General features: G+C 40.8%; 3 protein-coding genes and 1 long non-coding RNA gene across 7 annotated transcripts; 2 read left to right on the top strand and 2 right to left on the bottom strand.

The window, feature by feature from the left end:
* The first annotated feature begins 333 nt into the window (after positions 1–333).
* LOC115672582 (probable E3 ubiquitin ligase SUD1) lies at positions 334–6,496 on the top strand. 2 transcript variants are annotated; one of them, XM_056304764.1, is made up of 9 exons: positions 334–774; positions 1,900–2,592; positions 2,730–3,491; positions 3,606–3,817; positions 3,908–4,234; positions 4,567–4,724; positions 4,817–4,980; positions 5,077–5,223; positions 5,762–6,496. In XM_056304764.1, exons 1-9 carry the CDS (start codon positions 412–414, stop codon positions 6,257–6,259), a joined length of 3,324 nt encoding a protein of 1,107 aa, XP_056160739.1. In that variant the 5' UTR covers positions 334–411; the 3' UTR covers positions 6,260–6,496. The 2 variants fall into 2 exon arrangements, with proteins under 2 accessions (XP_056160739.1, XP_056160738.1); XM_056304763.1 differs by having other exon boundaries at positions 335–774; positions 4,564–4,724.
* Positions 6,497–8,013: 1,517 nt separating this feature from the next.
* Positions 8,014–12,656, bottom strand: LOC115672571 (polyadenylate-binding protein 8-like). The gene is made up of 9 exons (XM_030594394.2): positions 12,167–12,656; positions 10,972–11,090; positions 10,203–10,859; positions 9,992–10,069; positions 9,801–9,890; positions 9,562–9,699; positions 9,229–9,402; positions 8,940–9,146; positions 8,014–8,523 (listed from the first exon to the last, which is right to left on the bottom strand). Exons 1-9 carry the CDS (start codon positions 12,399–12,401, stop codon positions 8,281–8,283), a joined length of 1,941 nt encoding a protein of 646 aa, XP_030450254.1. The 5' UTR covers positions 12,402–12,656; the 3' UTR covers positions 8,014–8,280.
* Positions 12,657–20,672: 8,016 nt separating this feature from the next.
* On the bottom strand, positions 20,673–21,418 carry LOC130135479 (uncharacterized). The gene is made up of 2 exons (XR_008814844.1): positions 21,324–21,418; positions 20,673–21,001 (listed from the first exon to the last, which is right to left on the bottom strand). It is a non-coding gene; the product is annotated as an uncharacterized LOC130135479 (long non-coding RNA).
* Positions 20,785–24,573, top strand: LOC115672937 (CBS domain-containing protein CBSX1, chloroplastic-like). Of its 3 annotated transcripts, none has more exons than XM_056304890.1 (8): positions 20,785–21,001; positions 21,324–21,413; positions 21,499–21,563; positions 22,256–22,304; positions 22,822–22,874; positions 23,002–23,117; positions 24,072–24,129; positions 24,206–24,573. In XM_056304890.1, exons 1-8 carry the CDS (start codon positions 20,785–20,787, stop codon positions 24,278–24,280), a joined length of 723 nt encoding a protein of 240 aa, XP_056160865.1. In that variant the 3' UTR covers positions 24,281–24,573. The 3 variants fall into 3 exon arrangements, with proteins under 3 accessions (XP_056160865.1, XP_030450796.1, XP_056160866.1); XM_030594936.2 differs by having other exon boundaries at positions 20,785–21,012; positions 21,326–21,413; XM_056304891.1 differs by lacking the exon at positions 24,206–24,573 and having other exon boundaries at positions 20,785–21,012; positions 21,326–21,413; positions 23,811–24,107.
* The last annotated feature ends 3,123 nt before the right edge of the window (positions 24,574–27,696 follow it).

The following is a 27,696-nucleotide window of genomic DNA, read 5'->3' as shown; positions in this document are numbered from 1 at the left end:
TAGTTAATTTCATTTCCAAAATCATATGGAATAACAAAACTTCATTTGTTTTTTTATAAGGCAGGCTTATCTTTCATTTGCGAAATCCCGAACGTGCCCTTCCCTTCCGCCCGTGGCCGTGCGAGCCAAAAAAAAAAAACGCAACGCTGAAAACCGCCTTTTCTCCCTAATCAACGCGGTTTAAATTTAATTAACATGAGCGCGATTTATTAAAAAGCTAAAACCCCGGGGGGGGGGGGGGGCGATACGGTAATTTACTCGTCCGCCCAGGGGCAGAATCGGGACGCCGGGTGAAAAAAATCCCAATCACCTCCTCCATCTCCACCTTTTTTTCCTCGCAGCAACACGGGCGAGGCTGCGACTCTCTCTCCAATCACCGAAGATCAAACCCTCCGTCAACCTCGATTACGCATGGAGATCTCACCGGCGGTACCCCCACCGCGCGAGGGCGGCGGCTCCGGCCTCGACGCCGCCGCCGCCTCCTCAGCCGCCGCGGCGGCCGCAGCCTCGGCCGCTCCCGCTCCCTTCTCGTCCGCCCTCGACCCCGATTCGGCGTCGCGGCCGGAGCAATCCGCGCCCGCGCCGGAGCACGCGCGTCGGCTGAGGTACGACGAGGAGGAGGAGGAGGAGGAGGACGTGTGCCGGATCTGCAGGAACCCCGGCGACGCCGATAACCCTCTCCGGTACCCGTGCGCTTGCAGCGGCAGCATCAAGTTCGTGCATCAGGACTGTCTCCTCCAGTGGCTCGACCATAGTAATGCTCGTCAATGCGAGGTTTGGTTCCTTCGCGCGCCTCGATTATCATTTCGTTAAGGGAAGAAAGCGCCGGAATTCGTTTGGCTCTCAATTCATATTTCCCTTTTCGAAAAAAATTAGGGCGTCGTCTGTAGTTATGGCTCGTTTCGTTTTTGACTGGAAAGTGCCAGAATTTGTTTAGCTCTTGATTCGTACTTCCTTTTTGATAGAATTAGGGCGTCTTCTGCAGTTATGGTTCATTTCGTTTTTGACTGATTAGAAAGATGTGTTTAATTGAACATATGTGCATATATGTGCTGTTCATGGGCGTACGATATATATATTTCTCTTGAGATTCTCGAGTGAATTTGACTTTGTGATGCTTCGAACCCGATAACCTGATGTTTGCAACAAGTAATTGGAAGTGTATCCGAAGATTAATTGCGAAAAAATCTTCTGAAGGCATTCTTTTAGACACGGACTAGTTGCTTTCTTTCTCTCTCTCTCTCTCTCTCTTTTTTTCGGGGAGGGGGTTGGGGTGTGTGGTCGGTGTAATTGTGTCAGCTGTCAAATGGCACGTATTCATTCGGTGATTTTTGTGTTTGTATATTTGTTTCTGTTAATTAGAACTTATTTGAAGTCATTTTTTCATTAATGATCTAGCGGTTGCTTAGTGAATGGATATACGAGTAAGCTAAATTGGCAGGTGATATTTTGGTAAGCTACCGCAATGATTCGTGTCAACTTGTCGTTTTTCATTAATGATCTTAGAGGCGGCTTGGTGGATGGATACGTGTTGGTTAGTTACTGTTATTAACCGCTGCCGTTTAGCCAGTTTCTTCTCAGTGGGTACTAGTCTATGTCCTTTATCCTCACTCAACTGTAGTTGGGATGATTTTTTGCGTGTGAAAGTGTACGATTTACAGCAGACAAATTCTGCTTGTTATGGTGTAGGATGATTCAAATTTAGGTTTTGAGAATGTGGGAAGAGGGGTTCTGGACAAGATTGAGCGTATTATATTTCGTTGCGCTACTTATTTCTACCAGGGCTGTCAATTCTGATCGCTGGGCCCAATAGTCTTCGTCCTTGTATCTGCCTATTGATCCTTGGGGTAGCTGGACTTTTTGGTGGCGACTATTTATGATTTATCTGATTTATTGCAGGTGTGCAAGCATGCATTTGCCTTCTCGCCTGTCTATGCAGAGAATGCTCCAGTGAGGCTTCCTTTTCAGGAGTTTGTGGTTGGGATGGCTATGAAAGCTTGCCATGTAGTGCAATTCTTTTTGCGCCTTACTTTTGTTCTTTCTGTTTGGCTCCTCATAATTCCCTTCATTACATTTTGGATATGGCGCTTGGCTTTTGTGAGGAGTTTTAATGAAGCTCAGAGACTGTTCCTGAGTCACCTGTCGACTACAGTTATTCTCACTGATTGCCTGCATGGATTCCTGCTTTCTGCAAGTATTGTGTTTATATTTCTTGGAGCAACTTCTTTGAGGGATTACTTCAGGCATTTAAGGGAGCTTGGAGGTCAAGATGCTGAGAGGGATGACGAAGGGGACAGAAACGGTGCCAGGGCTGCAAGAAGACCTGTTGCACCACCTAATAGAAATTTGGCTGGTGACGCTAATGGTGAAGAAGCTAATGGTGCCCAAGGAATTGCTGGTGCTGGTCAAATTATTAGAAGAAATGCAGAAAATGTTGCAGCTCGATGGGAGATGCAGGCAGCTCGTCTTGAAGCTCATGTTGAGCAAATGTTTGATGGTCTTGATGATGCCGATGGTGCAGAGGATGTGCCCTTCGATGAATTGGTTGGCATGCAGGGTCCAGTTTTTCACTTGGTTGAAAATGCATTCACAGTAAGTCTCTTTTCCGCTTGGGTTATTTGCATTCTTCTTTGCTGTTTGTGGCTGAGATGAAGAAGTTTTGTTGTCTTTATGCTCCTCAAGAATTTTTTTAATTCCCATATTGACTGGTTGGATTTCTTCCTCTGCAGGTCTTGGCGAGCAACATGATTTTCCTTGGTGTCATAATATTTGTCCCCTTCTCTTTAGGACGGGTCACGCTTTATTACTTGTCATGGCTTCTTGCTAATGGCCCAGTATTGTCGAAAGTCATGCCACTCACAGATTCAGCTCTATCCTTGGCGAATATTACATTGAAGAATGCATTAACTGCCGTTACAAACTCGTCTTCCGAGGGTCAAAGTGACGGTCTGGTTGGCCAGGTTGCAGAGGTTTTGAGTGCAAACACAAGTGGATTAAATGAAATCTCCAGCAACATAAGCTCAAATCTCTCTGGGGATTTCTTGAAAGCAGCTCCCATTGGAACATCAAGGCTCTCTGATGTCACCACTCTTGCTATTGGATATCTGGTGATCTTTTCTGCGGTGTTATGCTATCTTGGGATTGTTCTTTTGATTCGGTACACAAAGGGTGAGCCATTGACTAACCGGAGGTTCTATGGTATTGCCTCAATATTAGAGACAATTCCATCTCTTCTTCGGCAGTTCTTGGCTGCTATGAGGCATTTGATGACGATGATCAAGGTTGCTTTTCTTCTTGTAATCGAACTTGGGGTATTCCCATTGATGTGTGGATGGTGGCTTGATGTTTGCACGATAAGAATGTTTGGGAAGTCGATGTCAAATAGAGTTCAATTCTTTTCACTTTCCCCTTTAGCAAGCTCATTGGTTCATTGGGTTGTGGGAATAGTTTACATGCTTCAGATAAGCATTTTCGTCAGCCTTCTCAGAGGGGTATGCACCTTTCTCCTACTTTCTTTATTGCTTAGTCGTTCTATATATTGTAAATGTTACCACATAGCTTTCCTGTTCATCTCTTTAGCCTTTTCTTTTGGATGTGTCTATTAGGTTCTACGTAATGGGGTTTTGTACTTCCTTCGAGATCCTGCTGATCCAAACTACAATCCATTCCGCGATCTCATTGATGACCCAGTCCACAAGCATGCCCGCAGGGTTTTGCTGTCAGTGGCGGTTTATGGTAGTTTAATTGTGATGCTGGTATTTTTACCAGTGAAGCTTGCTATGCGGATAGCACCCTCCATCTTTCCGCTTGATATATCGTGAGATTATCTCCTCGCTTACATTTGCAGTTTTGAGGTTTCGGTGTCATCTACTTTGCTGACACTTACAACTTACATGTTATTTTGCAGAGTCTCTGATCCCTTTACTGAAATCCCCGCTGACATGCTTCTCTTTCAAATCTGTATCCCATTTGCAATTGAGCATTTTAAGTTGCGGTCAACTATCAAATCCCTTCTTCACTATTGGTTTACAGCTGTTGGCTGGGCCCTGGGCTTGACCGATTTCTTACTACCTAGACCCGATGATAATGGCACCCAGGAAATTGTAAATGGAGAGCCAGCAAGGCAGGATCGACTACAGGTAGTTCCACTTGGCGGACATGATAGAGCTATGGCAGTTGCCAATGATATCGATATTGTGGAAGAATATGACTTCGATGAGCAATCTGACTCTGAGTAAGTTTATATTGTATTCCGCAACTTTGATGCTCATGCTTAAAAAGGTCATATATTTGGCACCGCTGGATTACTCTCTCTCTCTCTCTCTGCGTGTGTGCGCACAGGACTCTCTTGTTCTAGTTTTTGGATAAGCTTTTATCTGTCTATTATTGCCCACCTTTTTTCTTCTTTCTTTTATTTAAACATTGTCGTAGCCCTCAGTTTTTTGGTGTTGTTTAAAGCCATATCTCCTGCCTTCTCTAGTTTTATGGACTACATGATTCCCAAATCTTTCCGAAAACAAGCAGAAACTTAGTTGGATGACATGTCATTTTAACATATTGTAGCAGGTACAGCTTTGTCCTCCGTATTGTCCTCTTGTTAATGGTGGCATGGATGACGTTACTTATCTTCAACTCAGCATTAATCATAGTGCCTGTTTCACTTGGACGAAAATTGTTCAATGCCATTCCCCTTCTCCCAATAACTCATGGGATCAAGTGCAATGGTATGTGGTTGGTTCAAATTGTTTTAGCTGTGACTCATTTCTTTGGATAAAGGCTGATGATTTTGTTTGAACTGATATGGCATTGTTTGTAGATCTATATGCTTTTATTATCGGTAGCTACGTTATTTGGACTGGGATTGCGGGATCAAGATACACAGTTGAGCACATTAGGAGTAGGAGAGCTGCTATTTTGCTGGGTCAAATCTGGAAGTGCAGTTGTATAGTCATCAAGAGTTCTGCTCTTCTTTCGTTATGGGTGAGAAGCATTCTCTTCTTTGCTTGTAATGTTTAGTTTCCTAGAGGTAGCTATTTATGGATTATTGCATCACTGATTTCTGCAATTATCGTGCAGATTTTTGTCATTCCAGTGTTGATTGGCTTGCTCTTTGAACTTTTGGTTATTGTGCCTATGCGAGTGCCTACAGACGAGAGTCCAGTTTTCCTTTTGTATCAAGATTGGGCTCTCGGACTCATCTTCCTGAAGATCTGGACTAGACTGGTAAGTGTTTTTATTTGGATTTAGAGGGACTTGTGTAAGCTGAGAATTTCCCCATATGAAATATGCTATATGCTCGTGTACTTACTAGTATGGAGGAGGAAAGGCAGCTTGATTGCTCCTGCATACAAGCTTCCTTCTCCTATTTGACTAATCCTGTTTTATGTTCCCAGTGCATTTATTTCATCTCACTCGAGTGTAAAGAGATCAAAGTGGTGGTTGGATGAGATCTTTTTTGCTCGAGGAATAACTCGTCTTCTGTAGTGATTCCATTTTCTGTTACTATGCGACACTGGATTTGAAGAGCTTTTAGTTAGTATGCTGGGTGAGATGAAACAACAAGAAGTCAGGCTAAAAAACGGCTTTCATTCTTTAACAGTTTGGGGAGTATTTATCATTATCTCAAGCTGAATTTTCTAGACATTGCTATTTTATGTCTGTAATATTTCAATTGTTCGGGTCCTACCTTCTATTAATTAACTTTGGGAATCCCATAGGTTATGAATCTATCGATTTAAATCCCATACTGCTTCTTCTGTAGGTCATGTTGGATCATATGATGCCATTTGTCGATGAGAGTTGGCGGTTAAAGTTTGAAAGGGTGAGAGAGGATGGTTTCTCCAGGCTGCAGGGCCTTTGGGTCCTCCGGGAGATCGTCTTACCAATCATGATGAAGCTTCTGACTGCTCTTTGTGTGCCTTATGTTTTGGCAAGAGGGGTGTTTCCCGTGTTTGGATACCCTTTGGTGGTTAATTCTGCTGTCTATCGGTTTGCATGGCTGGGATGCCTTGCCTTGAGCGTATTATGCTTCTGCGCCAAGAGGTTCCATGTCTGGTTCACTAACCTTCACAACTCCATAAGGGATGATAGGTACCTGATCGGGCGCCGGCTCCATAACTTTGGAGAGGACGCTGAAGTTAAGAAGCAAAACGAGTCTGAGGCATCAGCAGATTCCCCGACCGCTATCTTGCCAGGAACTGGTTTGGTTCGTCAGGACAGGGAAGTCGATGTGGGATTGAGGCTGAGGCGTGTTAACTGACAGTGACGCTCGGAAAAAGGGAATTGAGGAGGCTTTGGTCCTATGTATTTAAATGTCGGTGTCAAGCTGTGTGCGCCCTTTCACATTTTATTGCTCGTGAAAGTTCTAACGCAAGGATCGGGCTTATGTTTACTTTAGCTAGCAAGTAGAATCGTTAGGGTTTTATACATGTGTAGCACATTCTGTTTAAACTCAAGTTCTTCGATTGTGAGGGAATACAACACATATGTTCGCCCAGCTTGTGGTCGTTGTGTGGCTGCCAAATCACGGGGGAACTAATGGCATCCTGGCAAAGTGGCGTCGCGAATGCGCCCAGGCCAAGCCATCTGCTCAATCATCTCATGTTAAAATGTGGTCAAGTTTTTGCCATTATTTGCACTGATGTCGACTGAAGTGAAATTCAAGTAGCATTATTGAACGTGGTATGTTGGCATTAAGCTAACGTTAAAAGCGTGCGAAAGTATAACAGTGGCATCGATTATCGCTATCATAAATGACGTGTGATGAGCCACTTAGGATGCTCCCCTGTACATAATAATTGAGATGGGTGATTATCATAGGGAAAATTTCAAATAAGAATCCGAAGGTCTCTCGTTTTTTCAAATAAGGATTTGAAGTTTCTTCATTTTCTCAAATAAGGACCTAAAGTGAACATTATCTTAAATAAGGGTTTGAAGTGGCTATCTCTGTCTCAAAAAAGAGCCTAACATTATCGGAGTCGAGGGCATTTTTGTCCTTTTTTTTTTTCTTTCCTTTTGTGTTTTTTTCATAAAAAACCAACTAAAAAAAAATTAAAATAAAAAAACAGGGCTAGCCCTCCCCCGCCTGTGGTCGCTAGCTCTTTAGCGAGGGCTGGCGACCATCGCCGACCAGAGTCAAGGGCCTAGTGGCCCTTGACAGAATCGAGAGGGTCGGGCGACCCTCTCCCCGATCTAGCGAGGGTCGTCGGCCCTTGCCCTAGTTTGGACGAGCGTCGCCGGCCCTCGCACAAGTCTAGCGGCCCTCTCCTAGACCTGGGCGAGGGCAGGCGATGCTCACCCAAACCGAGGCGAGGGCTAACGACCCTCGCCAGATCTGGGAGAGGGTCACTCGACCCTTCTGGTAGGCTCTCGCCTCTAGTTGGTGAGGGTCACTGACCATAGCCGCTGCCCATAGTGGCCCTCGCCTCTGGTTGGTGAGGGTCGCTGGCCATGACCGCCGGCCACAAGCAGGGCTGCTAGCCCTCCCTTGTTTTTTCTATTCTTTTTTTTAAAAAGAAAATTTTTTAATTTTTAATTTAATTTAATTAAAATTATTTTTTGACTAAAATGCTCTTGATTGACCGGAAAATTTAGTCGGCCGACAGAGTGAGGCCTTCATTTGAAATTGTTATAACCACCTCATATGAGAAAAAAAGAGCACTTCAAATCCTTATTTGACACAAAGATTCACTTCGGATCCTTGTTTAAGAAAATGAAAACATTTCGTATCCTTAATTGGAATTTTCCCATGATCATATAATGCGGCTAACTGGCGAGAACGTGCCTCCACGGACTATGCTCACGACAAAATCTTCAAGTAGTAGTCCCCGTGTTGTGGTAACAGATCCATCGATTGATGACAATCACATTCACATAGAAAGATTATAGAACCTGCCTACTTACGAGTCGAACGGACCATGCACGTTAACGAAGTGAGGTAACCTACCAAAACCGCCCTACCGTTTTTGGCTTAGACCATGGCAATACCAACTCCAAATGACAAAAAGCACCAAATGGGAATGGAGATCACTGTATGTAAGCACGATATATCAAGCAAAACAAAGTGTGCAATCGCCCTCACAAAAATCAAATCTCAAGCAAAAAACAAGACAAAATAATCTTCTAGGTCTTTCCAACTCCTCACAAACTCCTGGAGATGCTCACCACATCAGGCAAACCCTATATCTGCCTAACAAAGCAACTCAATCAAAGTCTCAAAGCCATCAAATAGAACGGTCTCAAAATCCGGCGTCTCAAAAGCCGCAAGCTCATCACCAGCACTCAGGAAACAAGGTTGTCACTCAGAGAAAGAGATGCCAGCTGATCGGCGGTGCCACCAGCCTGTTGCTGCACCACACTCCTAAGGACCTCCATCGCTTCAGCCACTTTTGCTTTCAGGGCTTCTGGAGACTCCAGCAAATGCAAGACCTCAGTCTGATCCATTTCCAGAAGCATGCCAGTGACTTTGGCTGCTGCCTCAGGCTCCAGCTGTTCCACCAGCGGATAAAGATTCTCACCCAACATCTGCAAGAGTTTTCCCCACACGTGATAAATAACAAGTCCAGAGTCATCTATAGTAGACACGTGAAGACATATTCATCCTAAGATCCTACAACATGAGCTTCCGAGCATTACCAGAAAAAAAAAAAACCACCATGCACAACGGACTGTCATAAGGATGGTCATATTTCCACTCTATTGGGTCATTTGTCCATATTTTGATATCATAAGATATTCACTGAGACATTCAAAAGAACTTACCACCTAGCCCTCATCAACTCAACCGAGCATAACATATCTGTATTTTTGTTTTCTGGCCAACTAATGCTCAAAACATTATTAAGAGGATGCGCCCATCCTTAGATCTGTGGTTAGGTGGGGGCAGGGAGAAGAGGAAAAGCATAAAATGTCGGTTTAATTTAAGGCATCGCAGCTCCTACCGTTCTCTGCTGATCTGGACTAGCGTTTGCTAGGGCAGAAGCCAGAGCTGTAATTGGAACAGCCTGAGATATTGGTGCATCACGTAACGGCATTCCACCCATGTCATATGGCATAGGTATCATTCCTCCTGCCACACCAGGCACTGGCATATCAGGCAACCCACGTCCAGGAGGGTATCGATAAAGGCGTCCCCCCCTTGGAAGCATCTGTCATTCAATTAAAGAATAAAAAGCTTAAAATGCATGTTCAAACATGTATTAGAGGAAACATTAAAGCAAAAGTACCAACCTGCTGTTGCATCATTGGGACTGGCTGCTGCGATTGCTGAACAACTCCTGTACGTCTCCCACCTGGTCGCTGACCTTGCTGCCCCTGCTGAACCATAGGCACCAGGAAATTTGGCATGGGAGCTGCACCAGGTCTCATACCAGGAACAAGCTGCTGTTGATACCCAAACCCAGGCTAACAAAAAAGGCAAAAAAGGTAGGCACAAGATTAGTGATTGGAGACTCGGAGTAAAGCAAAGAGCTATCAACCTTTGTTAACCAGAGGAACTAACACATAACAAAATGTAATCGCCCACTGCACGCCTAGAGAAAACTAAACATAGGAGAAACTTACCTGGGGAGGCATGACAGCAGGAGGGGCTTGACCGTAGAATAGTTGTTGGCCAATACCTGGACCTCCAGGTGGATAAAATGGCATGCGGGGAGCAATAGTGGGTGCCATTGCAACTGGCCTCATTTGAGAAAATTGAGCCTACGCAACACATCAGACGTCCATCATATTTCGGGACATTCATCAATACTACATACTCCAAAAAGTTAAAAGAAATTGCATGACATGAAGAGGAAGCACACCTGCAACCTGGCTCTTCGGTCCTCTTTTCTTTGTGCATGTGCAACATACAGAGGCTTGCTGACAACCATTTTGCCGAGCATCTCAGAGAGCTAATTAGAAAGGAGAAAGAAACCAGGTGGTTGGGAAAAGAACCGTCATCTTCCAGGAAATTTTTTAAACGCAAATCTGAGAGGACAAGTAATTTACTTACAGCTCTGGAAGCCTCTTCAGGAGTAGAGAAAGCAACAAATCCCGATCCTCTACTAATGCCATTAGGATCTCGCATAACCTGTTGAAATGAAAAGCATCACCAACAAAATGAAATCAACGACATGCTCAAAATTAAGAAATATGAGGGCGGATACTGGGCACATCATCACAAAATAGAAACTACAGAGGAGAGGAGAGGAGATGAGAATAACCTTGCACGACGTAATGGTACCAAATGGAGAGAACAGCTCCTTAAGCTTCTCATCGTCTATGCTATCATCTAAATTCTTTATATACAAGTTCGCCCCTTGAAGTTTATCAGCCGCTTCCTTCATGCTCTGCTCAAATCGATGTTTCAGTTCAACTTCCCTCTCAGATTTCTTTTGAGCTTTCCCAACATACCATTCCTTATCATCATATTTCTTCCCATTTAGAGCGTCAACTGATCTAGCAGCATCATCTGAATTTTCAAAGTTCACAAATCCGAAACATTTGGATTTACCATCCCCATCTCTCATCACCACAACACTAGTAATTGGTCCAAACTCTCCAAAAACTGTTCTCAACTCTTCTTCAGTAGTCGACTCTGATAGGTTTTTCACATACACATTGTTAAATTTAGTCCTATCTTTAGCGCTTTCTCTTTCCTGCTTACGAAGGAAGGGTCCCACATACACTTGCTTGTCATTCAATAGCATGCCATTCAGCTTCTCTATAGCTTTCTGAGCAGATTCCTCATTATCATATTGTACAAAGCCATAGCCTTTTGACTGACCAGAAGGATCAGTAGCAACTTTGCAAGAGAGGATATTCCCAAAAGCAGAAAATGTATCATGTAATGCCTTCTGGTCAATTCCCTTGTCCAAATTCTACAAAATCAAAATACAGGAAGAATGGTTGACTAGCTAATACATATATCGAAGGTACGTGAAAGCTGGAAAGAGAAACCAGCATAAAAAAATAAACAGCGGATTGGGATACCTTGATGAATATATTTCCAGCTCCACTTTTACGGACACTAGGATCGCGCTGAGAATACATTATCCGTATTGGCTTCTCATTAAGAGGAGTAAAGTTCAGCATCTCCAAAGCCCGAGCAGCTGTCGTGAATTTCTTTTTAGCACATTGTAGAGAAAATAGAGAGGAAAAGTAGGAAACAAGAAATCCAACTGAAATAACGAGAAATGAAAGAAGTTTCTGGTGTCAATTGAATTGCAAATGGCGACCAATAGCTTCAACATATTTAAATATGTCCTGCACGACTGCTACAGGACAGCCCCGCACCTCTCTGACCAGTAAAGACTAAAAGGAAAACTAAAAGTTCCTCCGGAAAGCAACCTAGACGATGCAAAAAAACAATAGCTTACTACAAAATCTTCGACATGAAGGGTCAAAATAAACTAGCCAATAATGGGCACAGATTAAGTTTCAAGGTAGCCAGGACCATCTGTCCTTCCACCTCAATTTACCAGAGGTACGTTCAGCAATTCCCAAGAAATATAACAGCATAAAAAGAAAACCCTGTTTTTCAGAAAGCAAAAGCTCAATTACTTAAGATATCTGTTTATGCAACTGAAAGCACACACGATAAAATATCCAGTCTTTCCTATCCGGCTGACAGAAGACACCTAATCCGTCGTCCAAAATCTCCTAATTATACAGAAAATGTCAATCCACAAGAACCAAAAAGGAAAGACAAAAACATTGAACAATGCATGCACAAGCGTTACAAAAGGCTTAAATAAAAAGGGGCAAAAAAAAAAAAAACAAACATCAATTTCTTCAGTGCATGTAAATTTCTCCCAAAGTCAGGACATCCAGAAACAGCAACAAGGAACCCATCGCGTAATCTTAACATCACGACATTAAAAGCCGAACGAAACACCCAAAATGCAGTTTCATCTATTTCAACACTCGTACAAAAAAATATGTCACTCATGGCAACCAAAACCGAAACGGCTAATCAAACAACATCGTCCAGTACTATGTGGGTGGGGCGCAAAAACCCTACTTTATCGCCGATGATACCAAGGCAAAAATCTCCGCAGCAACAGCAACGCAGAAAAAAGAAAGCATCTCAAACCGGCGACAGAACGACAAAACTCCAGAAACTCCCAAAATCGACAGGCGGCAAATGCCTTCCGGCGACGAGAAAGGAATTAAATTTCGGGCTAACCGTCAATTGGGCTGCTGTAATTGACGTAGCCATAGCCGAGCGACCGCCGGGTGGTCAGGTCCCTGCAGACGCGGACCGAGACCACCTGGCCGACCTGGTTGAACAGATCGTAGAGCTGGGAATCAGTGACGTTGAAGTCCAGATCCCCGACGTAGAGCGACGTCGTGGCGTACTGGTTCGGCCCGGCGTTCACTCCCGGCATCGCATTCTGAGGCTGAACCTGAACCTGCGCCATCCTCTCTCCCGAGCAGCCAAAAAAAAATTCTCCTTTTTTTTTATTGGTCCTTTTTCTTCCGCCTGAAACCTTCAAAAAAGAAACCCCTCTTTTTTTTTTTTTGCAGAGATTCTTTCTTCCCTCTCCTCTGATTATTCGATGCAAAAAAACCCTAGGAAGACGATACAAGGGAAAACGATACGAGGGGGAAACGGAAATGCACGCGAAATGCTCGACGAAAGGCCTGGGAAAAGGGCTGGTAGGGGGGCTGGACAAAAGGGCTTTTCTTTTTGGGTTTTCCTTCGGTGGGTATCGGAAAAAAAAACCACAGGAGAGGAGAGGGAACGAAAGGAGGGTGGGGCGACGGCGGAGGGATAGATAACCGGCGGCGGCGGCGGCGGCGGCGGCGGGTGAGATAGGGAGGGGGGAGAGGGTTGCGAGGGAGGGAGGGAGGGATTGTAAAAGAGGGCAGCGCAGACTGCTCCGAAAGAGGAATGACGCTTGGAGGCGGTGACGGATCATATACTCTCTCTCTCTCTCTCTATCTCTATCTCTAGGGTTTCCTTTCATCATACGATTCTACCATCCAATCTGGGCCGTTGGATCTGTGCGTGTGCCCCCGCTTGTGTGTTTCACCTCGGCTTTTGCCTTGCCTTGCCTTTGCCTTTGCCTTTGTTTTTTCGGAAATAAATAAAAATGAATAGCTTTTGCTTTTGTTTTTTTTTTTCTTTTTTGGCTTCTTCAAAGGGAGAGAAATAGTCATGCCGGGGAAGTTAACTTAATGGAGAGGGATGTAAGAAAAAATCGATTGGTGACGTCTTGAATATGAATTTCCTTTTTCTTTTCCGTAGGTTTCGTTTGGGATTATTACACAAATGGTCCCTGAATTTTGCCCCGATGTGCAACGTGATCCCTGAACTTTAATCTAATATGCACTATGGTTCATGAATTTTTGATTTGTTTAATATAGTTCCTGAGCTTTTCATAGATGTTCAATTTAGTAACATATCCCTCGATTCAATCAAGTTACTGGATTATCTAGTCAAATGACTAAATTGAAATCAAAAGTACAGGGACTACATTGAACAAATTAAAAGTTCAGGGATCATATTACACAATAGGGCAAAGTTCAATAATTATTTGTGTCATTTTCCCCTTTTTATTTTTCTAATATTATTTTTTTCCCAAAACATGTGGAGCATATCTTTTTTAGATAGTTAAATCACGAAAATATTAATCACAATCGATATGTTCAATTTGGGTATTTGATTTTCGACAAAAAAAAAACCTTGGGTATTAGATAATCTTTTTAATCTAGCCATAGAAGATGACTTAATTTCATGCTAATAAGTGATTTGAATAAAGCGAAAATGATATAAATGGTCAATGAACTTTGATTCAATATGCAATGTGGTAACTAAACTCTTAATTTATTTAATGTGATCAATGAACTTTAACCCAGACATGCAATGTCACCCTTGAAGTTTTAATTTGTTCAATGTGATTATTAGACTTTTGATATATGTTCAAATTAGTCACTAGATTATATGAAAATGTTCACTGTAGTCCTTGAACTTAAATCAATGGAATGATGACATTGAATATTTTCATAAAGTCCAAGGACTGGCTTATTAAACAGATTAAAAGTTTATGAACGATATTGCACGTTGGGATAAAGTTTAAGGACCACATTGAATTAATTAAAAATCCATGGATCATAATGCATCCTGTGCCAAAGTTTAAGAATCATTTGTGTCATTATCCCATAAATAAAAAGTGCTTCGCACCGATTCTACTATCGAATCAATGCCGTTAAATCTCTTTGTACGTGTGTGTTTCACCTTTGCTTTATTTCTCAAAATAATAAAATAAATAACTTTTTTCTTTTTCAAAGAGAGAGAAATAGTCATGCCGGGGAAGTTAACTTAACGCCGAGGGATATAGAAAAAATTGATTGGTGACGTCATGAATTTCCTTTTTCCGTGGCTTTTGTTTTTCTAATAATAATGCTTTTTTTTTTTCCAAAACACGCGGAGCATATCTTTTTTAGGTAGCTAAATCATGAAAATATTAATTGCAATCGATATGTTCAACATGGGGATTAGATAATCTTTTTTGATACAGCAATAGAGGATGACTTAATTTCACTCTAATAAACGTGATTTAAATAAAAGTGCTTCGTATTTTACTAAAATTGATGCCCTTGAAGTCTGTATGCTTTTCACAAATAATTACGCTTCTTTAATTTATATTATTGATGTTATTATGATTAGACTTCACATAGCTGAATGTCTTTTGCTTTACAACAATGTCTTCTTTATTTACAAAAAAACTCATTATTATGTTGAAAAATTTTCTCTAGGGAAATGAATGCCTTTTTTTTTTATCGGAAAATGAATGCCTTACACGTTATGAGGACGGGAAGATGAATGAAAGTATAAAGGCCCAAATTTTCATTGAATAGACAAACTCTATCTAGTTGTGTTTAGTCAGATTTAGTGAGTTGAACTTTTGGATCCTATAACGGTAAGTTAGATATAATTACTACAGTTCAGATTTTTCGATCCATGCGAGTTGAAATTTGCTCCTTTTAACATATTCGGCTCTCTTTTTTAGAGAGCACTGTCCACGAAATCTTCGACAACCTCTAACTCTTCCTTATGTCGATGCAAAAGTTGTAACGGGTTTTTACACAAATTTGGGAAATTTGTATAGAACAAATTTAACAAACATGCAAGAAAAACGTATGATAAGCACAAACCATGGCAATCTAGCATTGTTTTCCTATAGGAAGGCCAAAAAGATACGTTTAAATTAAGGGGGACAAATGAAAAAAAGGGTTGACTGTTGACACGAGCAGAGACGCATGACTAAGCTCATGAATGATTGGCTATGTCAGGCTCCTAATACAACAAGATTATTCTTAACCTGGGCATAATCTAGAAATGGGGTAGTTCTCCAAAATCCTTGTACCTCTTGAACCCAGATTGTGAGTCCCTGTTGTACTACCCTGCAACCCTGGGTTTCACGCTCTGCCCCTCTGCGTTTATATCTGGAAGTGCTCTCCATTGCTACGTTCTTCGCGTTCTCCTTTGCTGGGTCTTTCTTCCATCTCGGAATCTGATCATGGAGGAAGATGAGGTTGAGGTGACGGTTCTGTACGAACGTTTAGGTAATCTTTGGTCAGATTGAAAAATAGCATTCCCGGATGACGTAGAATCCATTGAAAGATTAAAGGAATGCCAGCTTAATCTCTTTAGAAAGTCATGGAGAGTAGACAATTTTATTACTGGGTCTCTGGACAATGGCATTTATGCTATAACGAATCAAACAGCAGCAGAAAAAGACAGAATCCTTCGGACAGGCCCTTGGTCTTTCTCAAATCATTTGCTCATCCTCCAACCATATGTACCTAACACCCCTCCCCACTTGCTGTGATTTCAACTCTTGTGGGTTCTGGGTACAGATTTATGGGTAGCCCTATGAATGGATGACGGAGGAAGTTGTTGGTCGAGTTGCTAAGACTATCGGCTCTATGTCGAGAGTAAAAGTGGAACAGAAAGGTTCTGCTACCCAGAGAAATGGGAAAGCTCGAGTGACTTTGGATTTATCCAACCCCCTGCAACTTGAGACCATTCGTGAAGTAGAGGAAGAATTTTTTTGGGTGGATTTCGAGTGCGAGAGGCTGCTTTATTTCTACGATGCTTGCGGCAAAATAGGGCACTGCTCTAAATTCAATCAAGAAGTCACTTTTGATAAGAATATACTAGAGGAATGCCTCTATGGATACTGGCTAAAAGCTAAAGATTATAGTCCATTTTGGAAATTATTCTATGGAAAGCTAGAAGAGGATGACATGGAAATGGAGTTTTATCCCTAAGACCCCGCTAGATACCATCCAGATTTTATCTTGCACCACAGACTTCCATGAGGTGGTGCCCAAGCAAAACACGGCTCAACGGCAGGAACGAAAGGAGATAGCTAAAGGGGAAGAGATGGCCTGTTTGGTTCGACTTTAGGAGAGTATCTGCAAAGGTCTTTAGGTTAAAGGGATTTTTCAAAATGCAAGTAGTGTTTGGTAATGTGTATTTTAAAATCACGTTTGAAAGCAACTTTGGTCTAAATACCGTTTGGTAAAAACTAATTTTATAAAGGACTTTTGCTAATATTTTTAAAATTTTTTTTTGAGGTGGGGCTTAGCCACCGGCAAGCCAAAACAACCGCTGCCCAACCTCCGCCGGCCAGATCTAGCCGCCGCCCAACAGCCAGATCTGGCTGTCGGCCAGCCTCGCCAGGGTCGCCCGACCTCAGGCGTCGCTTAGGTCGCGCGACCCCTCAGGCGGCGGTCGCCGACCTCCGGACTAGACCCTCGAGGAAGATGAACAGTCCATGAACAGTGTTACTAGCATTCCGAAAATGCAACTTGCTAAAATGCCTCCAGACCTGCCTTGGGCTAAGGGACTTTAGAGGCATTTGAAAATGCAATTATATTTTCCTAAAGTGCTCCAAAAAAATTGCCAAACGCCATTTGCATTTGGCCAAGAGACTTTAGAGCCCCAATGCTCATTTCAAATGCTGAATCAAATGGGACCAGAGTCCCACAAAACACAGAGCAATAGTATTTGTTTCAACTGCCCTATCTCCATTGCCATCTGGGCAGCGACCACCTCTAGCGTTGCAATCTACAGGTGAGTTTAAAAAGAAGAAGAATAAGGATTCTAAGTCCCTTTCAAACAAAAAAACAAAGACGTTATAGTCCTTATGCAACTCAGGGGGCGCATCATGATGTTCTAGATGACTCAAAGTTGTTGAAGACACCGATTCAGGTGGTGGCGGAAGCAAGCGGGGGCTTTGGTAACCAGCCCTAATAAGTCACCGATTTACATATAAAGCTTATATGATGGAACTGTTAGGGGTTACGCACACCTTTGGTAGTCCAGACACTACTAGCCTTGGTGGCTCAAGAAAAGCTCGACATTCTTTTTCTGATGGACACTAAGAACTCAAGAACAAATGATTCTGAGATTAAAGAGGAGACTTCAGTTTCAGGGCTGTTTTGTAGTGAATCAAATGGGAATAGCGAGGGGATAGGCAATCTTTTGGAATGAAAGAGGTTTCCTTAACCGTGAAGTCCTTTTCTGAATATTTTATAGATGGTAGCGCGTGGTTGAGGACAAAAAGGCAAATAGGAGTCACTTTTTTCGTGCCCGATCCATGTCTCAACAAAGGGTGTTATTATGGGACCAACTGCATAATGTTAGTCTCTCCAATTACTAATGTGGGTATGTATGGGTGATATTGCTAAGATTCTTTATCATTGAAGAAGGTAGGGAAACGGATGGCTGGAAATTATCAACTCAATGCGTTTAGGGATTTCCTAAGATCCCTAAAACTCTAGTGCCTTGATAGATATAAAAAGTAAGGATTGTGCTTTTACACGGGCAAATAATAGGGATGGGGAAGCTTTTGTTAAAGAGAGATTGAATAGTCTTATGCATTATGAATCGGAGAATCATTTTCTTGAGGCGGAAGCTATTGCACTACTAACTATTGGGTCAGACCATAGTTCCATTATGCTGGCGCTCTCTCCAGAGTTAGTTAAAGAGGAAAAAGGAATTCATATTTGAGACTTATTGGCTAGAAGATGAAGAAAAGTCTCAAATATGAAGAAATATGGATAGCTTGTCAAGAATACTTGGCACTCTCTAGAATTGGAGAGTATGGACTTATCAAAAGGAGTACTCGCGGTTACAAAAGTCTTATCATCTTGGAGTAAGAAATTTTTTTTCAAACGCACAAAAAGAGATTATTTCTGGCAAAAGGACACTATAAGTGCCATAAGTTGTGTACGGAGATCACTTTGGTGCCATAACTTTTTTTCGGATCACTTTGGTGCCAAGTCGGAGGAAAAGAGATCACTTTAGTGACTCCGGCCAAAATTCCGGCCAAAAAAAGAGTCACGTCGGATTTCCGGCGAACCACGTCAGATTTCCGGCAAGCCGTGTCAGTATCGGATATTAATAAAAAAAGAGCCACGTCAGATTTCCGACGGCCATATCAGCATTGGCACTAAAGTGATCGTTTTTCAAAAAAGTTGGCACCAAAGTGATCCGAAAAAAAGTTATGACACCAAAGTGATCTCCGTACACAACTTATGGCACTTATAGTGTCATTTTTCTGATTATTTCTATGAAAAGGGAGTTGTAGGTGATTACTAATTCCCCAGCCATAACCTACGACAGAGATAGAGTGCAGCACCTAAAAAAGCAGATGGAGAAGAGATGGAGGCAGGAGGAGATATACAGGAGGATGGGATTTAGAATTAAAGGTGGGGAAGATAAAACATCAAATACTTCTATGCCACCACAATTCAGAGAAGATAGTGGAACAAGATTTCCCTGCTAAGGGACTCAAGTGGGGAATGAGTCCGAGACTGAAAGTAGTCGAAACAGCAGGCAATGCATTTCTTCAGAGAATTGTATAGTTCTGTCGGCCTCAAGACAATTTCATCCTATTTTGGAGTGTTGTGCTCCTCTAGTTGGGGAGGCTTTTGACAGCAAAAGTCACTCTAAGAAGACATTGCAGAGATGAATCAGAAGGCTTTACCATCCCCATGAAAGGCGAGTCCCCTTTCCTGCTTTCCAAAAATCACAATTTGGGAAATAGAGGCCCTAGAGTACCCGACTCCATAAAGAGGATGGGGATTGGGTCATACACGTGGAGCTTGTTCTCCCTGCATTGCCTTGTTAAAAGTCAAAAAATCTCTAAACCCTAATATGCCAATATTCTTTCTAAGTTTTAGCACATCTCATTTTATTTATAAGTTTCTCTTAATCTCTCCAAATATTGAGAAATTCGTAAAATTAGTGCATTACTTAACAAAATTATTTTTGTTTCTCCTGTGCGCCCTTATTTTATATTTTTTTTTTGAAAAAAGGCTTCGGATAATATTTACATCATAATGCATTTTTTTCATTTCTTTACCCTCATTAGCATGCAAACAACATCTCAATCCATTCCAATCATTTCTCTTATTTATTCTCATAATGATCTAAATCCCATCTTTTCTTTCATTATTGCTTCATCCAAATTGAGTGCCAAGAGTAATCATAATAATCAAATCTTCAAAGACAAAAACAGAAATAGATGGCACGCATTAAACTCATAGCACAATCAGATTCACTCCCATAGCACGGCCTAATTCCGAAAAAAAGCACCAACTTTAGGTTGAGTGATAAATCCGACCTCAACTTTTTTTTGTCTCGTAAAAAAACACCAATTTTAGGTCGAGTGACAATTCTGGCCCCAACTTTTTTTGTCTCATAAAAAATCACTAACTTTCACTTAAATCCCAAATTTGACCCCCTTGACTTAGAACCATTGATTATCCAACTTGACATTCCACATCAGTAATAAATCCATGTGGCTTGCTGACTGGATTTAAAGCATTATTCATTGTCTTCTTCTCTGAGCCACAACTTGAAGAATAATGGTGAAATTGTTAATCTCATTCACTTCACTGGCAAGTCAAAAAGATTTCCAGATTGAATCTCTCTAGTCATACTTCGTCATTTTGTCATAATTTGAAGTTGTAAACCACCGCCCGTCGACAGACGCCATGGACGAGATCTGTCAAGCTCACGACCATAATTTTTTTTTTCAAGTAAGGGTGACTTCAGACAGAAAGTCAACGGGAGGTCAGATTTGGAATAAGAGTGAAAGTTGGTGATTTTGTATAAGACAAAAAAAGTTGAGGCCAGAATTTTCACTCGACCTAAAGTTGATACTTTTTTACGAGACAAAAAAAATTTAAATTAAAATTATCACTCGACCTAAAGTTTGTGCTTTTTTTTTTAATTAGTCTCTAGAGCACCTAATGGATCCCCCCTGGAATTCTACGTGGAAAGTAACATTATAGAAAAAAAAAAGCGTTTGAAAAGAAAAAGAAAAAATTGATGGAGAAAGGCCAAGGGAACGAAAAGCAGAGGCCTCAATCACCACACATTTTGGTCAGCACCACCACCCACAAAGCTGGCACCTTCATATTACGGTGGAGGTCCAAACCGTCCAATCCTCGGCGTGACCCTTGATCTTTGGCGCGTCAAAGTTGCCATCTTTACCGACCTTTTGGGTCAATCTTCAGTTAACATCACTCAATTTCAAACCTCGTTTCAGGAAAATTCGCAGCGTTTGTTTCGTCGACGGAACTTACATCTGAAGCCTCGTCTGTTTTCTCTCTGAATTGGTTCGTTAGGACTCCCTCTCGAGTCTCTTACGTCTCTCTGTTTCGTCAGTTCCTCTCTTTTGGGCCGATACAGATTGGTGTGGTTTCTGGGTGTTGAGCTTGAGCAGGGCTATTGATGTTATCAATCCATAAACAGCAGAGAAATTGGTGAAAAAAAAAATGGGATCTTTTTCTTTCACAAGTCCTCTCCACTCCATGCAGCTTTTTGGGCTTGCCTCGTTTTCTGACAAAAACCATGAATTGCCCCGTACTTACCTCGCCACTTATCGCTGCAATAGAAGGTCTTTCGATTTTCCTGGCGGTAATCTCTCGAGAAGAAGATATCGCCAATCTGTCCCAGTTGCAGCTGTGGGAGCAAGTGTGACAAACTCTGTACCTGGAAGTGTGGTTAGATTCATCCCTTCTTTCTTTTCATTTTTTTAATTTCTGCGCTATACTTTTTGGAGATTTATTGTCGACCTGCTTTGTGTTATCACTATGGAGCGAACGGAGATGTCGCATGAACTGATGGTATTCATGCACTTGCTTTATTAATTCTTTTGATTAACCCTTCGGAGAAACTGTCATAGGATGTGTTTTCTTTAATGGTGGAGAGAAGGGTGGTTTGTATCTGTTAAGTCTTGACTGTTTTTACTTTTAGATTATCTTCACACTAAAAGGGATATATGTTAACAACGGTGGTTCGGTTTCCTGGTTACAGCCGAGGAATGGGGCGTACACAGTTGGTGATTTTATGACAAGGAAAGAATATTTACATGTTGTGAAGGCCACAACAACTGTAGATGAAGGTATGTTTGAGCATTGCGTTTGTGTGGGTTGTCTTTTCGTGAATTTCATGTTGATTTACTGATACTTGTTACCAAACCATTACAGCTCTAGAGATGCTTGTGGAGAAGAGAATAACCGGCTTCCCCGTGATTGATGATGACTGGACTTTGGTAATTTTCAGTACCTCTTCGCCTTAACAAGCCTTATTAAGGACTTGTTTCTTAAACAATCTCAAATTGATGGATTTACTCAATTTTCACTCTCGTGGTTTGGTGACTATAGGTTAGAGTTCTGTCAGGCGATGTATTCCATTCATAGCTTGAGCTTAAGTGTTTCTGACGCCGTTTTCTTTAAATGACATAAGCTATCATCTGTCGTGATCTGATACCATTGTTTCTCTGCATATTGATATTCGAGCTACAGGGACAAGGCCGTGGGAATAGTCTGCAGTAATTCCTTTTTTAGCTCATCTTCATAGAATGACCCCTTGAGACAGACAATCTTTCACTTTATTGATGTGGGATAAACTTTGTTTAGTCGGTGACTTTTGTGCTAATCTTCTAGCCTTGATAACCCTGCACAATGCAAACAGAGGATTATCTCCAACTTTTATGTGTTAATTATGTTTACTAAGAGCCTTACTTAGATGGAAAAGGAGGTTCATACAACTTCAGTTACGCTGTTGGTGTCTACTTCTAGCGTGGATGATCTGTACTTGCAATTACTAAATTATCTCACCATTAAGACTACGAAATCTTGTTTGTCATTTTGCGTCATTTGGATCCCTATTTAATTTATCTTAACTCAAGAATCCTAATGATTTACATTCTCCATGACACTGAACAAAGATAATCTGTGGCAGGTTGGTGTTGTTTCAGATTATGACCTTTTGGCACTTGATTCTATATCAGGTACTGTACATTGCATGGATGACTCCGTATAAAATTTCCATTTGTGCTTAGGATATTTTGCTTACACCATGATTCCCTAACAGGTAAAGTGCGAGTTAAGAAAGCCTACTAACTCATCATATGAAAAACCTCTTAAAACAACTCAGCTTTCTTTTGATTCTTTCTTTTGACTTTATGATTCAAGTATGTGGCACACTTCCATCGTTGGTGTGATACCTTAACCATTTCGGTGTAAATGATCATTATAGTTAATTTTCCCTCTCTTTTCATTGAATCACGCAAATCTTTGCCCAACTCTCTCCTATATATTATAAAAGAGAAAAGAGAGATATGCTTCTTTTGGTTGTAAGCAAATCTGACATTTCCATTCTGGTGCTAGAATGTAGCTGGTCGTTTCTTGTAAATCATTGAGTTTTTCAGCCTACGACCTTATGCTCGATTGTTTTATCAGGCTTCCATAGCACTAGTAATCTACTATAGTACATCTTTTAGTGATTATCCTTCTTCTGTAAACCAGGTGGCAGTCAAGGGGATGCAAACATTTTCCCTGACGTCGATAGTTCTTGGAAGGTATGTTGGAAGTCTTCCATTCTATTATTTTCTTGGCTATTTATTGCTTAATCTGTTTGCCGTTCCATGGGAATCTAAATTTGCATATTGCCATTTGTTCTTCCACTGGTTCGGGCTATCCAAGCAGGCTTTCAATAGGATACAGCGATTGCTAAGTAAGACTCATGGCAAAGTTGTCGGTGACTTGATGACACCCGCACCACTTGTTGTTCGGGAAACTACCAATTTGGAAGATGCTGCCAGGTATTGCTTTTGTCTTAGTAATGCTAGATGTCTATTTAGGATTTCAATGAACTTAGTTTCTTAAATTTGTTCATATGAACCCCTTAAGTGCTAGTAATTGGAGGATGAAAGGACCGAACTCTTTGTTTCTCAAACTTGTTCATTTGTTGCAATAATCGTACACTCCTAAAGTGCTCATTGTTTGGGGTGAAAGAGCTAAACACCTTTTTTTTTGAACTCGCTCACATGAAAATTTTTATGCTCCTAAACTGTTCATAATTTGAGGATGAAATGACTGAACACTTCCGTTTCCCAAACTTTTCCATATGAACATATATGTTCTCCTTAAGTGCTCTTGATTTGAGGATGATAGAACTCTAACATGAGCCCCTTTGCTTTTTTATCAGTCACTGGGAGTACGGGTAAACTTTAAACATTTTCTGTGACAGTCGGTTGTTCTCTGTTGCTCATTTGTTCTCAATGCAGATATTTTAGTCCGTACCTTGCATTAAGTCAAGTTTCCTTTGAGATTAAATGTTATCCAAATTATGCTTATGAAGTAATAATGCTATTGAAATGCATGCAGAGTCTGCTTTGAAAGCTTTTTGTCGAATAAAGTTGGGGCCATACGTTGCATTAAGACAAGTTTCCTTTGAGATTAAATGTTATCCAAATTATGCTTATGAAGTAATAATGCTATTGAAATGCATGCAGAGTCTGCTTTGAAAGCTTTTTGTCGAATAAAGTTGGGGCCATCGTTAACGTTGGGTTGCAATAATAGGTTATTACTGAAATTGAAATACCGTCGATATTTTAGTCTGTACCTTGTCTTAAGACCAGTTTCCTTCAAGATCAAGTGTTATCCAAATTATGCTTATGAAGTGATAATGCTATTGAAATGCACGCAGAGTCTGCTTTGAAATTTTTTTGTGTAACAAAGTCGGGGCCATCATTAACGTTGGGTTACAATGATAGGTTATTGCTGGAAACGAAATACCGCCGATTGCCTGTGGTAGATGGCAATGGCAAATTGGTGAGTTAATTCTTTCTGGATACTTTGGATGTCTGCGTAGTGTTTCCTATTCATGGATGATTTTCCTATGTTTCAGATTGGAATCATAACAAGGGGAAATGTGGTCAGAGCTGCCCTGCAGATGAAGCACGCGAACAAGCATTCTTCTTGATATTCAGTAAATAAAGCATTACATACTATTGCAGAAATAGGAACTTTTTTTTGTCCGACCCGATTCTAGCAGATGAGAAGGGTGCGGGAGTACACACGAATTCTTGCCCATGCGAAACAGGCAAAGTATCGATGAGAGTTGATTGTTTGTCATCCAAACTATTGGAAAATTTTCCAGGACATGGCATAACAGAAACAGTGCACCTGTTATGTCCTGTTAATTTTTTATAGGATTGGATCTTATTGATACAGCAGGTAAATCTAGGATCAAGTCAGCTGTGATCCGTTGCCGAATTATTGTCCCAGGCTTTCTCGTACTTAAAATGCTGTATGATACTTGAGCGAAAATATTCGCTGACGAAGCATACTAGAACTGATGGACATTATTCTCTTGTTCTGTTTGTTAGATACTGATTCTCATTTTGTATGGCCATGGCTTCTTTTGTGCTTTATATGATTCTGTGCGAGGGTATCAGAGCACGATGGTGTCAGATACCTTGCTTCTTTGATTTACCATTAGGAATTCATCGTATCCATGGCTTTTCAGCTCCAACCGGCAAGACTAGGGAAAAGTACCAAAAAAGTCATAAACATATTGTATCGATACCAATTCAGTCACAAACCTTTCAATCGGATCAATTTAGTCTTAAACCTTTTTTGTATGGGTACCAAATCAGTCTATCCGGCCAATATAAGCTGGAATCACTGACGTGAATGCCGGCTGTCCTACGTGGCATGGCTAGTGAACAGCCAGCGTTGACGCGAACATTTTAAAGAATATTTATATAAATTTTTAAATTTTTTAATTTTTTTAAAAAAATTCCCTTTTTTCTGTTTTTTTTTTCCTTCTCTTTAGTCAAGTATTGGCCATGGGCCAAAGAAGAAAGAGAAGGAAAAAGGGATTTTAAAAAAATTATTAAAATATCATTAAAAATGTCTACGTCAGCGCCGGCCGTTTATCCGTCGCCCATGCCACGTGGGACGGTTGAGCCCACGTCAGCGTTTTCCAGCCTAAATTGGTCGGATAGACTAAATCGGTACTAATGTGAAAATGTTTATGACTAAATTGATCCAATTAAAAAGTTTTGAACTAAATTGGTACCAATATAATAGAGTTTAGGAATTTTTTGGTACTTTTCCCGGTAAGATTATGACACAGACCTTCGATCATGTGAAGCCACACGAGCAAGGAGAAAAAATACAGTTCCAGTGGGCTTGACGGCTTCACATGTGGAAAAACAACTTGACTTGGTGAGTTACAGGGTCCAAAACCTGATAGCAAACTACCTTTGAAATTGGCAACTGATGTGAAAATCCTATCATCATGGATTGAAAAATCACAAATCATGTTTGAAAAATTTGCTGACTCCGGTTCGCACTTTGGGGACGCATCTCCAAGTAGACAATTTTACAAATTCGTGATTCCTCAAAACTGTTTAGAAAATGACCAACAAAACAACGAAAGTCAATAGTTCGAAATTTATCCACGTCAGCGTCAGTAGCTGGTCACTGGAAAGAGGTAGAAGAAAGGGAAAAATAGAAAAGAAAAGAAGGACAAAAGAAAAAAAAAACTAGAGAAAATAATTAAAAAATTGAAAGATATTTATTAAAAACTGTTCACGTCAGCGCCGGCGATGCCACATAGGCCGGCCGGCGTCCACATCAGTAATATTCGGCCATAATTATCCATAAGGATTGAATCGGCACAAAGACAAAAAGTTTAGAATTAAAGTGGCACCGATGCAATAGATTTATAACTTTTTTAACACTTTTCCCTATGAAAAACTACCATTATCATCCTTGAAATGATCAGTCGTATCTAAAAAAAAAAAAGGGATTATTGTTTACATTTTGGAGAGAGACTTACTTCCAAGTAGATGAATTTATATACTCATGATGTACTAATGCTTCATAAAGTTACTTACTTGAAATTATAGATACGTATGAAAATGTAGCTAATACGTATAAGATTACCATCACCATTTAAACATTATCGGTCCTATCCTCATTTTTCTTTCCATTATAGTTCATATTTTTAGGACATATGCCTAACTGAACGGCTTAAAAAAATTAACGATTTGCTAATTATTTGAAAAGTCACGAGCCTAAAATTGATAACTATCAAGTCAAGTTGAAATTACTGACACATATGATAAAAAAAACTGACCGAAGAACAAGAACAAATATTGTCATAATCTGAAATTTACAAGTCATATTCGAAAAATTCATCATACCGGCTCAAAAAACCTAAAACATTATAACCTAATTTTAGGGAAAATTATCCAAAAAGTCCTTAGGGAAAATTCTAAATAAGGATATGAAGTACTTTCATTTTCTCTAATAAAGGCTTAAAGTGAATTTTGTGTCAAATAAAGGCCTGAAGTGGCATATCAGTTTGAAATAAAGACCTGAAGTGGCCATATTAGTCCCAAATAAGGCTTTGACCTTGTCGGAGCTTGCCGGTCACCGATCGACGAAATATTCCAACCGATCAGGGGCATTTTCGTCCAAAAATGATTTTAATTTTAATTTTTTTTATTTTTTTTTCCTTATTTCTTTTTCTTTCTTTTCTTTTGTCCTTTTTTTGGTTTTCTCTTTGTTCTTCGCCGGTGGTTGGTCTTCGCCAGTGGCTGGCCAACCACCGGCGAAGCCTAAGAAGAGCTGCGCAAGGGTGACCTCGTTGGCAGCTGTGAGGCGACCCTCACCTGTTGCAGGCGAGGGTGCCCCTCGCTAGATCGGGCTGGGTGAGGGTCGCCCAGCCCTTCCCGGGCTTCAGCCATCGGCGAAGAACACAAAGAAAACTAGAAAAAGAGAGAAAAAAGGAAAAAAGAAAAAAGAAAAGAAAGGAAAAAAATTCAAAAAAGTAAAAAAGACGAAAATGCCCTCATCATCCAGTACGAGGCCCTTTTTTGAAACAGACATAGCTACTTCAGGCCTTTATTTGAAACAAAATCCACTTCAGACCCTTATTTGAGAAAATGATGGCACTTCATGTCCTTATTTGGAATTTTCCCAAATCCTTAACTTATTGTACTTTTGCTAATTGCGTTCTTAACTTTTTCATTTTTTACCAATTGAGTCCATTCGGTCAATTTTGACCGGAAATCGCCAATGTATACACTAGCCATCTCACGTGAATAAATTTTAATATTTTTTTTTATAATTTATTCTTTTCTTTTTCATTTTTTTTATTTCTCCTCCTTTTTTTTTCCCTTCTTCCTCTAGTTGGTCATCGCTCGATTGAGAGGTTGACCTAGCTGGTTGTCTTAGGTGGCACCATTGGTACCGATATTGACATTTTTAATAATATTTTAATATTTTCAATATTTTTCCTTTTTTTTTCTTCCCTTTTACCTTTATTCGATCTCTAGTGGCTGAGCAGGGGGTTTTAGAAGAAAGCGTAAGCCTCCTCAAATA

This window comes from Syzygium oleosum, unplaced genomic scaffold, assembly GCF_021117445.2.
Source record: "Syzygium oleosum isolate NSW1041296 unplaced genomic scaffold, Sole_v2.1 Sole_v2.33, whole genome shotgun sequence".
Taxonomy (NCBI): domain Eukaryota; kingdom Viridiplantae; phylum Streptophyta; class Magnoliopsida; order Myrtales; family Myrtaceae; genus Syzygium; species Syzygium oleosum.
This window is presented reverse-complemented; position numbering and strand designations above follow the sequence as displayed.

What these genes read in the sequence shown, in the direction of transcription:
- LOC115672571 (XM_030594394.2), bottom strand. Translation starts at nt 12,401, where the DNA reads ATGGCGCAGGTTCAGGTTCAGCCTCAGAATGCGATGCCGGGAGTGAAC. An exon ending in CTGGAAATATATTCATCAAG is followed by an intron (nt 10,860 to 10,971) that starts GTATCCCAATCC and finishes TTGATTTTGTAG; the next exon opens with AATTTGGACAAGGGAATTGA. An exon ending in GTCCAGATCAGCAGAGAACG is followed by an intron (nt 8,524 to 8,939) that starts GTAGGAGCTGCG and finishes AAACTCTTGCAG; the next exon opens with ATGTTGGGTGAGAATCTTTA.
- LOC115672582 (XM_056304763.1), top strand. Translation starts at nt 412, where the DNA reads ATGGAGATCTCACCGGCGGTACCCCCACCGCGCGAGGGCGGCGGCTCC. An exon ending in TGGTTGAAAATGCATTCACA is followed by an intron (nt 2,593 to 2,729) that starts GTAAGTCTCTTT and finishes CTTCCTCTGCAG; the next exon opens with GTCTTGGCGAGCAACATGAT. An exon ending in TCATGGGATCAAGTGCAATG is followed by an intron (nt 4,725 to 4,816) that starts GTATGTGGTTGG and finishes CATTGTTTGTAG; the next exon opens with ATCTATATGCTTTTATTATC.
- LOC115672937 (XM_030594936.2), top strand. Translation starts at nt 20,785, where the DNA reads ATGGGATCTTTTTCTTTCACAAGTCCTCTCCACTCCATGCAGCTTTTT. An exon ending in ACTCTGTACCTGGAAGTGTG is followed by an intron (nt 21,013 to 21,325) that starts GTTAGATTCATC and finishes TCCTGGTTACAG; the next exon opens with CCGAGGAATGGGGCGTACAC. An exon ending in GGCACTTGATTCTATATCAG is followed by an intron (nt 22,305 to 22,821) that starts GTACTGTACATT and finishes TCTGTAAACCAG; the next exon opens with GTGGCAGTCAAGGGGATGCA.